Source organism: Nerophis lumbriciformis, linkage group LG23 (genome assembly GCF_033978685.3).
Source record: "Nerophis lumbriciformis linkage group LG23, RoL_Nlum_v2.1, whole genome shotgun sequence".
Taxonomy (NCBI): domain Eukaryota; kingdom Metazoa; phylum Chordata; class Actinopteri; order Syngnathiformes; family Syngnathidae; genus Nerophis; species Nerophis lumbriciformis.
In genome coordinates this window covers 39275754-39288684 of record NC_084570.2, presented here as the reverse complement: position 1 = coordinate 39288684, position 12931 = coordinate 39275754, and the positions used below count along the sequence as shown (strand labels likewise).

The following is a 12931-nucleotide window of genomic DNA, read 5'->3' as shown; positions in this document are numbered from 1 at the left end:
TTGGGTGTGTGTCCGTGACACATTTAAAAGTGACACACATGGAGCAACACATTTAAAGGTGACACACGTTGGTGTGTGTCCGTGTCACATTTAAAGGTGATACACGTGGAGGGACACACACGTGTTGAGACACTTGGGTGTGTGTCCGTGACACATTTAGAGGTGACACACGTGGAGGGACACATTTAGAGGTGACACACTTGGAGGGACACATTTAAAGGTGAGACACTTGGGTGTGTGTCCGTGACACATTTAAAGGTGACACACGTGGAGGGACACATTTAGAGGAGACACACTTGGAGGGACACATTTAAAGGTGAGACACTTGGGTGTGTGTCCGTGACACATTTAAAGGTGACACACGTGGAGGGACACATTTAGAGGTGACACTCTTGGAGGGACACATTTAAAGGTGAGACACTTGGGTGTGTGTCCGTGACACATTTAAAGGTGACACACGTGGAGGGACACAGTTAAAGGTGAGACACTTTGGTGTGTGTCCGTGACACATTTAAAGGTGACACACGTGGAGGGACACATTTAGAGGTGACACACTTGGAGGGACACATTTAAAGGTGAGACACTTGGGTGTGTGTCCGTGACACATTTAAAGGTGACACACGTGGGTGTGTGTTTGAGACACATTTAAAGGTGACACACGTGGGTGTGCTTCTGTGACACATTTAAAGGTGACACACATGGAGCAACACATTTAAAGGTGACACGCGTGGGTGTGTGTCCGTGACACATTTAAAGGTGACACACGTGGAGGGACACATTTAAAAGTGACACACATGGAGCAACACATTTAAAGGTGACACACGTTGGTGTGTGTCCGTGACACATTTAAAGGTGATACACGTGGAGGGACACACACGTGTTGAGACACTTGGGTGTGTGTCCGTGACACATTTAAAGGTGACACACGTGGAGGGACACATTTAGAGGTGACACACTTGGAGGGACACATTTAAAGGTGAGACACTTGGGTGTGTGTCCGTGACACATTTAAAGGTGACACACGTGGAGGGACACATTTAGAGGTGACACACTTGGAGGGACACATTTAAAGGTGAGACACTTGGGTGTGTGTCCGTGGCACATTTAGAGGTGACACACGTGGAGGGACACATTTAGAGGTGACACACTTGGAGGGACACATTTAAAGGTAAGACACTTGGGTGTGTGTCCGTGACACATTTAAAGGTGACACACGTGGGTGTGTGTTTGAGACACATTTAAAGGTGACACACGTGGGTGTGCTTCTGTGACACATTTAAAGGTGACACACATGGAGCAACACATTTAAAGGTGACACGCGTGGGTGTGTGTCCGTGACACATTTAAAGGTGACACACGTGGAGGGACACATTTAAAAGTGACACACATGGAGCAACACATTTAAAGGTGACACACGTTGGTGTGTGTCCGTGACACATTTAAAGGTGATACACGTGGAGGGACACACACGTGTTGAGACACTTGGGTGTGTGTCCGTGACACATTTAGAGGTGACACACGTGGAGGGACACATTTAGAGGTGACACACTTGGAGGGACACATTTAAAGGTGAGACACTTGGGTGTGTGTCCGTGACACATTTAAAGGTGACACACGTGGAGGGACACATTTAGAGGAGACACACTTGGAGGGACACATTTAAAGGTGAGACACTTGGGTGTGTGTCCGTGACACATTTAAAGGTGACACACGTGGAGGGACACATTTAGAGGTGACACTCTTGGAGGGACACATTTAAAGGTGAGACACTTGGGTGTGTGTCCGTGACACATTTAAAGGTGACACACGTGGAGGGACACATTTAAAGGTGACACACGTGGAGGGACACAGTTAAAGGTGAGACACTTTGGTGTGTGTCCGTGACACATTTAAAGGTGACACACGTGGAGGGACACATTTAAAGGTGACACACGTGGAGGGACACAGTTAAAGGTGAGACACTTTGGTGTGTGTCCGTGACACATTTAAAGGTGACACACGTGGAGGGACACATTTAGAGGTGACACACTTGGAGGGACACATTTAAAGGTGAGACACTTGGGTGTGTGTCCGTGACACATTTAAAGGTGACACACGTGGAGGGACACATTTAGAGGTGACACACTTGGAGGGACACATTTAAAGGTGAGACACTTGGGTGTGTGTCCGTGACACATTTAAAGGTGACACAAGTGGAGGGACACATTTAAAGGTGACACACGTGGAGGGACACATTTAGAGGTGACACACTTGGAGGGACACATTTAAAGGTGAGACACTTGGGTGTGTGTCCGTGGCACATTTAGAGGTGACACACGTGGAGGGACACATTTAAAGGTGAGACACTTGGGTGTGTGTCCGTGACACATTTAGAGGTGACACACGTGGAGGGACACATTTAAAGGTGAGACACTTGGGTGTGTGTCCGTGACACATTTAAAGGTGACACACGTGGAGGGACACATTTAGAGGTGACACACTTGGAGGGACACATTTAAAGGTGAGACACTTGGGTGTGTGTCCGTGGCACATTTAGAGGTGACACACGTGGAGGGACACATTTAGAGGTGACACACTTGGAGGGACACATTTAAAGGTAAGACACTTGGGTGTGTGTCCGTGACACATTTAAAGGTGACACACGTGGGTGTGTGTTTGAGACACATTTAAAGGTGACACACGTGGGTGTGCTTCTGTGACACATTTAAAGGTGACACACATGGAGCAACACATTTAAAGGTGACACGCGTGGGTGTGTGTCCGTGACACATTTAAAGGTGACACACGTGGAGGGACACATTTAAAAGTGACACACATGGAGCAACACATTTAAAGGTGACACACGTTGGTGTGTGTCCGTGACACATTTAAAGGTGATACACGTGGAGGGACACACACGTGTTGAGACACTTGGGTGTGTGTCCGTGACACATTTAGAGGTGACACACGTGGAGGGACACATTTAGAGGTGACACACTTGGAGGGACACATTTAAAGGTGAGACACTTGGGTGTGTGTCCGTGACACATTTAAAGGTGACACACGTGGAGGGACACATTTAGAGGAGACACACTTGGAGGGACACATTTAAAGGTGAGACACTTGGGTGTGTGTCCGTGACACATTTAAAGGTGACACACGTGGAGGGACACATTTAGAGGTGACACTCTTGGAGGGACACATTTAAAGGTGAGACACTTGGGTGTGTGTCCGTGACACATTTAAAGGTGACACACGTGGAGGGACACATTTAAAGGTGACACACGTGGAGGGACACAGTTAAAGGTGAGACACTTTGGTGTGTGTCCGTGACACATTTAAAGGTGACACACGTGGAGGGACACATTTAAAGGTGACACACGTGGAGGGACACAGTTAAAGGTGAGACACTTTGGTGTGTGTCCGTGACACATTTAAAGGTGACACACGTGGAGGGACACATTTAGAGGTGACACACTTGGAGGGACACATTTAAAGGTGAGACACTTGGGTGTGTGTCCGTGACACATTTAAAGGTGACACACGTGGAGGGACACATTTAGAGGTGACACACTTGGAGGGACACATTTAAAGGTGAGACACTTGGGTGTGTGTCCGTGACACATTTAAAGGTGACACACGTGGAGGGACACATTTAAAGGTGACACACGTGGAGGGACACATTTAGAGGTGACACACTTGGAGGGACACATTTAAAGGTGAGACACTTGGGTGTGTGTCCGTGGCACATTTAGAGGTGACACACGTGGAGGGACACATTTAAAGGTGAGACACTTGGGTGTGTGTCCGTGACACATTTAGAGGTGACACACGTGGAGGGACACATTTAAAGGTGAGACACTTGGGTGTGTGTCCGTGACACATTTAAAGGTGACACACGTGGAGGGACACATTTAGAGGTGACACACTTGGAGGGACACATTTAAAGGTGAGACACTTGGGTGTGTGTCCGTGACACATTTAAAGGTGACACACGTGGAGGGACACATTTAGAGGTGACACACTTGGAGGGACACATTTAAAGGTGAGACACTTGGGTGTGTGTCCGTGACACATTTAAAGGTGACACACGTGGAGAGACACATTTAGAGGTGACACACTTGGAGGGACACATTTAAAGGTGAGACACTTGGGTGTGTGTCCGTGACACATTTAAAGGTGACACACGTGGAGGGACACATTTAAAGGTGACACACGTGGAGGGACACAGTTAAAGGTGAGACACTTTGGTGTGTGTCCGTGACACATTTAGAGGTGACACACGTGGAGGGACACATTTAGAGGTGACACACTTGGAGGGACACATTTAAAGGTAAGACACTTGGGTGTGTGTCCGTGACACATTTAAAGGTGACACACGTGGGTGTGTGTTTGAGACACATTTAAAGGTGACACACGTGGGTGTGCTTCTGTGACACATTTAAAGGTGACACACATGGAGCAACACATTTAAAGGTGACACGCGTGGGTGTGTGTCCGTGACACATTTAAAGGTGACACACGTGGAGGGACACATTTAAAAGTGACACACATGGAGCAACACATTTAAAGGTGACACACGTTGGTGTGTGTCCGTGACACATTTAAAGGTGATACACGTGGAGGGACACACACGTGTTGAGACACTTGGGTGTGTGTCCGTGACACATTTAGAGGTGACACACTTGGAGGGACACATTTAAAGGTGAGACACTTGGGTGTGTGTCCGTGACACATTTAAAGGTGACACACGTGGAGGGACACATTTAGAGGAGACACACTTGGAGGGACACATTTAAAGGTGAGACACTTGGGTGTGTGTCCGTGACACATTTAAAGGTGACACACGTGGAGGGACACATTTAGAGGTGACACTCTTGGAGGGACACATTTAAAGGTGAGACACTTGGGTGTGTGTCCGTGACACATTTAAAGGTGACACACGTGGAGGGACACATTTAGAGGTGACACACTTGGAGGGACACATTTAAAGGTGAGACACTTGGGTGTGTGTCCGTGCCACTCACCCTTCCTCCGACATGCCCATGATTTGTCGGAAGAGCTCCGACACACTCCTGAACTGGTACATGTAGATGGTGAGCAGCACCAGCATGGAGTAGCCCACCACCACCGCCCAGAAGGTCTTCAGGTAGCGACGCCACAGGTCAAAACGCACCTGGGAGTGGCGCCAAGGATCAAAATCCCATGATTTTTACGTTTAAACATACACATTTAGCTAAAAAACTAGCATGAAACGCGAACATGCTAATGTTAGCATGCTAATAATATAAGCGATGTTAACATACTTCCAAGATGGTGCCAAGTACCAAAGATCATGATTTTGAGGCTTTAACATACACATTTGGCTAAAAGAGACATTATCACACTATCAAGATGATGCTGTCACGCCAAATTTCTTTCCCCTACAAAAACCATCCCCCTCCCCCATTTACGTAATGACATTTGTCTTTATCTTTTTCAGGGGACTTATGTCAAACACCAGCAGGCTTCGAAAAATTCCAGGCGGAGTGTTAGGGAAAATTCCAGGCGGAGTGTTAGGGAAAATTTCAGGCGGAGTGTTAGGGCCGCTGCTGGGAACTTCTGTCTTCGTGGTAACGTGCAAAAAATATTAATATATAATACTGTTAAATGTCTGTACTTTAAATCAACATTATTGTTGAAACCATTTCACTACAATATTGTGTGTGCTGCTGTCCTGTGTCAAAGCCGAAGTGTTATCGATCGCTGTCAATGACGTAAGAGGAAATGACGTAAGTAAGAGGAAATGACCCCGGAAGTAAATGGGGGGGGGGGGGGGTTTGTAGGGGGAAGAAATTTGTCGTGACAGTGCCAAGCATCAAAATCCATGATTTTTACATTTAAAAATGTAGGTTAACACATGCAAAAGTAGCTAAAAATCACGTGATCAGATAAGAGTAAATAGAGTACTTGTAGGTGTAAACATAAACAATTAGCTAAAAAGCTAGCATAAAACATCAGCATGCTGACGTTAGCATACTATTAAGATGGCACCAAGCATCAAAATCCATGATTTTTAGGTTTAGACGTAGCTAAAAAAGCTAGCAAAAAATGTTAGCATGCTAGCATTCTCAGCACTATGCTAACAGTTAATGTGCATCAGCGTTAGCAACCTCCATACGTTATGTTTGTTTTCATTCAGCCCACAAGATGGCAGTATCTGCATCTGATGTAATATCTGTGCTCCAAAGTACTGGGTGTGCAGTGGACATTGAAGTGGTGTAGTACCCTCAAAGATGCTGACCATGTCCAAGTAGAGAACTCAAGGCCATTAGCGTCTCCTTGCTAAGTGCTGGCATGTTTGAAAAGTCAGCACAAATGCGAGGCGGCCAAAGAAAAACAAACGACACCAAAAAAACCAAACAGTTCTGTTCTGTGAACCTGTGACCCAGGCTAATGTTAGCTTGCTATATTGGGAACAGTGAGCATACCTGTTTGATGGAGGCATGTCTCAAAACCCAGGAATTTTAGGTTCAAATGATCAAAATGAGTTCAAAAGCTAGCATAAAATGTTGGCATGCTAATGTCAACACTAGAAAATTTAAAAATACGGAAGCCGCTGTACTTTGAAGATGATGCTGAGTGTCTGAATCTGTTAGTAACTGTACAAAATTAGCTATAGCGCTAGCCTAAAACATTAACATGCTTACATTAAAATGTAACACTTAGCATGTGTGCTAACGATGGCATGCTAACAGTCAGCATGTCTTGCATATCAAGTAACACGGCTGTAAGGTGTATGGCTGTGGAAATAAGGAAAAAAGTGAAAAAACAGCAAAAAAAAATTTAGCATGCTAATATTAAGTGTCACGTACCAAATGATTTGACTCTGGGGTAAACGGAAGCAAATTTAGCTAAAAAAATATCATGCTTATTTAGCATGCAAGCAAGCTACCGTTAGCATGCTATCAGTTTGCTTGTGTCGAAAGTTGACAAGTGTGTGAACAAAATGAGACGTTAAGCACCAAGCTATGTAAAAGAATGGCTGAGTTACAAGAGGAGGTCACCTTGTCTTCTTGGTGTTTGTCTCAGAGCAATTGTCCATTAAAAGGGTATGTACCCATTCAATTGGCCCATTTTTATTTTTCATTTTTGAATAGCGTCAACATGGCAACACAAAAATGTTGCCACCTTAAAGTACTGCCGTAGGCGCGAGTGAAACCTTTCCGACGGTATAACATATGTGGGGGTTCGTTGGCCGGTCGTAAGAAAAACGTGCGGAACTATAAAAATAAAAGTTAAAGTATGAGGAACAATACTATGGGCTGCTTGTATTGCAGCAGGCCCATAATTATAACACAGGAAAAGTTACCCTACTTCTGAGATGGCGCTAAGTACCCAAATCCATGATTTTTTAGGGTCAAACATACAAAATGAGCTAACATAACAGTATCATGCGTTTGCATGCTAACGTTAACATGATGACATAAGAAAAGTCAGCGTACTTCTAAGGTGGTGAAAACCATGATTTTTAGGTCCGCATGAATACAATTAGCAAAAATACTAGCATAAAAGGTTAGCATGCTAACAGAAGAAATTTGCATACTTTTACTATGGCAGCAAATATCAAAATCCATAATTTTTAGGTTGGAACATGTAAAATTAGCTAAAATACTAGTATAAAGCGTTAGCATGCTAGCACGTAACCAGAGGAGGAAATACCAAAAGTGTAATGTTGTCTGTCTATCTGTGTTGGCCCTGTGATGAGGTGGCGACTTGTCCAGGGTGTACCCCGAATGCAGCTGAGATAGGCTCCAGCAGCCCCCGCGACCCCAAAAGGGACAAGCGGTAGAAAATGGATGGATGGGGTTATATGTTTATATTTTAAATAGTAAAATAGCTAAAATGGTCAAATGTAAAAAGTTAACATGCTAGCACCTAGCAAGATAGCATGTCCTGAATGTACGGTTTAAACCGCTGGAGAAAGGAGGAAACTCAGAAGATGTCATGTCACCTCATTTCCTGAAAAAAATCTAAGGGTGCGTACCTAATAAATAGGGCCTAGTGTACCTAATCAGTAAGCCCTTTGAGGGTCTTTTCCCTGAAATGTTCCAGAAATGAAGTCGCACTGTACGCGCCATCAAGACCTACCAAGGATGTAAGATATGTTTGGCTTCTTTGGCCAGATCCTGCCCTATTAAAGGCGGAATAAGAGATGAGACAGAAGAAGAATGAAGGTGAGGGCTGAGTTGTCACACCTGATAGAGCACCACGAAGGAGAGGAAGAGGACAATGTAGAGAATCTTGTAGACCACTACCTGGACAAGGGAAATGTTACAAGTACTGGACTTTAGTAGATAGTAGTAGTGGCAGTACTTCTTACCTTTCCTGAGAAGCTGACCACAAAGAACATAGAGCAGCAGAAGAGGATCCAGTACTTGACCAGGACTCCTTTCACTCCTGAGATCAGCATGGCCACCATCGCTGAGGGCTGACTTTCTTCTGCTGGAGGAAGAAGAAGGAAAAGAGGAAGACACAACGGAAGAAGAAAAGGAAGAGGAGGAAGAAGAAGAAGAAGAAGAAGAAGAAGGAGAAGAAGAAGAAGAAAAAGAAGAAGAAGAAAAAGAAGAAGAAGAAGAAGGAGGAAAATAAGGAGGAGAAGGAGAAGAAGAAGAAGGAAGAGAAGAAGAAGAAAAGAAGAAGGTAAGAAGAAGAAGGAGAAGAGGAAGAGGAAGACACAAAGGAAGAAGAAAAGGAAGAGGAAGAGGAAGAAGAAGAAGGAGGAGGAGGAGAATAAGGAGGAGAAGAAGAAGAAAAGAAGTTAATAAGAGGAATGAGAATAGGAAGACACAACAGAAGAAGAAAAGGAAGAGGAAGGTAATAAATGATAAATGGGTTATACATGTATAGCGCTTTTCTACCTTCAAGGTACTCAAAGCGCTTTGACAGTATTTCCACATTCACCCATTCACACACACATTCACACATTGATGGCGGGAGCTGCCATGCAAGGCGCTAACCAGCAGCCATCAGGAGCAAGGGGTGAAGTGTCTTGCCCAAGGACACAACGGACGTGACTAGGATGGTAGAAGGTGGGGATTGAACCCCAGTAACCAGCAACCCTCCGATTGCTGGCACGGCCACTCTACCAACTTCGCCACGCCGTCCCCCAAGGTAATAAGAGGAAGGAGAATAGGAAGACACAACGGAAGAAGAAAAATAAGAAGAAGAAGAAGAAGAAGAAGAAGGAGGAGGAAAAGAAGAAGGAGGAGAAGAAGAAGAAAAGAAGAAGGTAAGAAGAAGAAGGAGAAGAGGAAGAGGAAGACACAACGGAAGAAGAAAAGGAAGAGGAAGACACAACAGAAGAAGAAAAAAGGAACGGAAAGAAGAAGAAGCAGAAGAAGAAGAAGAAGGAGAAGAAGAAAAGAAGAAGAAAAGAAGAAGAAAAAGAATAAGGAGGAGAAGAACAAAAAGGAGGAGGAGAACAAGAGGAGAAAAAGGAGAAGAAGAAGAAGAAGAAGAAGAAGAAGAAGAAGAAGAAGAAGAAGAAAGAAAAAAAAGAGGATGAGGAGAAGAAGAAGAAGAAGAAGAAGAAGAAGAGAGCAAAGACTACTTACCTTGGACAGATGTGGTATTCCGACTCTGCTCCTCCTGGCGCTCCTTCAGCTGCTGACCAAACATCAACCAGAAACTGAAGGAGTAGAAAACCTGCCCAGAAATATGACATCATCAATATCACTTCTTCTTTACCTCATTATATACAGTATGTATATACAGAAATATGACATCATCAATATAACTTCTTCTCACTCAAGCAGCACTTCACAGGTCATGGAGACACAGAGGACAAGGCCCCAGCCTTGGCAGCACCATCTGTGTGGGGCCCAGCTACAAACTGTTCTTAACTCTGCCTCATTCAGGTGTGGCTCTCCGCTGTGGCAAAGCAGGTGCATCAGGCGGTAAGTGAGACTTCCACTATTTCCCCATTAAGGACATTACTGGTGAAATGTTTTGTTGATGTTGTATTTCTCTTGTTTAATGTAGGCAATGTCAGGTTTGTCACTGACAGTTTAGTTATGTTTTGAGTTTTTCCTCTGTTTGTCTTTATTTCCTGTCGGCGCTCTTATTTTGGTTATTTCCTACTTGTCTCCCTGAGTGCTGTGTCCCCTCAGCTGTGGCTGATTGGCACCTGGCCACACCTGGTGTCAATCAGCCAGCTATTTAAACCTGCCTTCTCCTCCAGTCATGGCTGGATTATTGTCTTTCCTACTTGTCGATGCCAGTGTAGCTGTAAGCGGTAGCGGTAAGCTATTTATTGTAGATGTTTGTAGCTTGCTGTCTTTTTGTTCCTCGTCTTCCAGTTCCTGTTTTCCTGGCATCCTGTTTCCTGTTCCTAGTTCGTGTTTTTTCCTTTATTTTATGAACATTAAATCTTGTTTTCCCGCACAATGCCTTCCACCTTCTCTGCATCATGGGGTTCGTCACCTACAAACCCTGACATAATAATCCAGCCAAATTCGAACCTCGCAGAGATGTCCATGGCGGAGAGGCTGAACAAGGCTTTGGAATTAATGGCTAAATTAAAGAAGAGTTCGGCCTGATTCCAAGCCCTCTCCCACCCACCCCTGTCGTCTGTGGGCCTGTCTGGTGACGTCTGGGATCCGTCCCCTGAGGGAGGGGCTATGAGTAGCTGTGCAGCTGGGGAGGCACAGCTACTTCCCACCCCAGTGGGTCTGCAACAGATGCCACCATGCACTCCGGTGGGCCAGCAGACGCCGCCACCATGCACTCCGGTGGGCCAGCAGACGCCGCCACCATGCACTCCGGTGGGCCAGCAGACGCCGCCACCATGCAGTCCGGTGGGCCAGCAGACGGCGTCACCATGCAGTCCGGTGGGCCAGCAGACGGCGCCACCATGCAGTCCGGTGGGCCAGTAGACGGCGCCACCATGCAGTCCGGTGGGTCTGAAACAGACGGCGCCACCATGCAGTCCGGTGGGTCTGAAACAGACGGCGCCACCATGCAGTCTGGTGGGTCTGAAACAGACGGCGCCACCATGCAATCTGGTGGGTCTGAAACAGACGGCGCCACCATGCAGTCTGGTGGGTCTGAAACAGACGGCGCCACCATGCAGTCCGGTGGGTCTGAAACAGACGGCGCCACCATGCAGACCGGTGGGTCTGAAACAGACGGCGCCACCATGCAGTCCGGTGGGTCTGAAATAGACGGCGCCACCATGCAGTCCGGTGGGTCTGAAACAGACAGCGCCACCATGCAGTCTGGTGGGTCTGAAACAGACGGCGCCATCGTCTCTGGTAGGCCAGCAGTAGAGGGCGCCACCATCCTCCTCTCCGGTGGGCCAGCAGCAGAGGGCGCCACCATCCTCCTCTCCGGTGGGCCAGCAGCAGAGGGCGCCACCATCCTCCTCTCCGGTGGGCCAGCAGCAGAGGGCGCCACCATCCTCCTCTCCGGTGGGCCAGCAGCAGAGGGCGCCACCATCCTCCTCTCCGGTGGGCCAGCAGCAGAGGGCGCCACCATCCTCCTCTCCGATGGGCCAGCAGCAGAGGGCGCCACCATCCTCCTCTCCGGTGGGCCAGCAGCAGAGGGCGCCACCATCCTCGTCTCCGGTGGGCCAGCAGCAGAGGGCGCCACCATCCTCGTCTTTGGTGGGCCAGCAGCAGAGGGCGCCACCAACATCCTCTCCGGTGGGCCAGCAGCAGAGGGCGCCACCAACATCCTCTCCGGTGGGCCAGCAGAGGGCGCCACCAACATCCTCTCCGGTGGGCCAGCAGAGGGCGCCACCATCGTCTCCGGTGGGCCAGCAGAGGGCGCCACCATCGTCTCCGGTGGGCCAGCAGAGGGCGCCACCATCGTCTCCGGTGGGCCAGCAGAGGGCGCCACCATCGTCTCCGGTGGGTACTCCCACGCCGGCGGACGAGCCACCTCGCCAATTGCGGCGACGTTCAACTCGCCGTCGCCACCTAACTCTTCCCCGCTGGTTGCGGGGACACTTGGCCTGGTGGCCCACCTCCTTGTCCTCCCTCCACCCTCCCGTGACTTTGGACTGTTTTTTGGGGGGGGGTTCCTAGAACGTCTGGTATCCGTTGTGGGAAGGGGGGCTACTGTCAGGTTTGTCACTGACAGTTTAGTTATGTTTTGAGTTTTTCCTCTGTTTGTCTTTATTTCCTGTCGGCGCTCTTATTTTGGTTATTTCCTACTTGTCTCCCTGAGTGCTGTGTCCCCTCAGCTGTGGCTGATTGGCACCTGGCCACACCTGGTGTCAATCAGCCAGCTATTTAAACCTGCCTTCTCCTCCAGTCATGGCTGGATTATTGTCTTTCCTACTTGTCGATGCCAGTGTAGCTGTAAGCGGTAGCGGTAAGCTATTTATTGTAGATGTTTGTAGCTTGCTGTCTTTTTGTTCCTCGTCTTCCAGTTCCTGTTTTCCTGGCATCCTGTTTCCTGTTCCTAGTTCCTGGTTTGTGTTTTTTCCTTTATTTTATGAACATTAAATCTTGTTTTCCAGCACAATGCCTTCCACCTTCTCTGCATCATGGGGTTCGTCACCTACAAACCCTGACGTGTAAAGAAGTGTGCTTTGTGAAGGATTGAGAACCCCGGATGGGAGGTTTTTATGTTTGTTGATCAAGACTTTAAGTTTGATACTTCCCCCGTGTGATTCCCTTGTCCTACTGGGGGACTTCAACGTTAATGTTGGCAACGACAGTGAAACCTGGAGAGGCGTGATTGGGAAGAATGGCCACCCGGATCTGAACCCGAGTGGTGTTTTGTTTTTGGACTTTTGTGCACGTCACAGATTGTCCATAATGAACACCATGTTCAAACATAAGGGTGTCCATATGTGCACTTGGCACCAGGACACCCTAGGCCGCAGTTCCATGATCGCCTTTGTAGTTGTGTCATCAGATTTGCGGCCTCATGTTTTGGTCACTCGGGTGAAGAGAGGGGCGGA

The 12931-nt window shown here is 47.4% G+C and overlaps 1 protein-coding gene across 1 annotated transcript in view; it reads right to left on the bottom strand.

The window, feature by feature from the left end:
• Positions 1-12931, bottom strand: part of LOC133622628 (piezo-type mechanosensitive ion channel component 2) — a 177838-nt gene that overhangs the window by 94559 nt on the left and 70348 nt on the right. The window contains exons 14-17 of the mRNA XM_072915846.1: positions 9573-9666; positions 8342-8481; positions 8217-8276; positions 5007-5155 (exon numbers count right to left, since the gene is read on the bottom strand). Of these exons, the coding sequence (XP_072771947.1) occupies positions 5007-5155; positions 8217-8276; positions 8342-8481; positions 9573-9666 (443 nt within the window). The remainder of the gene's footprint in view (positions 1-5006; positions 5156-8216; positions 8277-8341; positions 8482-9572; positions 9667-12931) is intronic.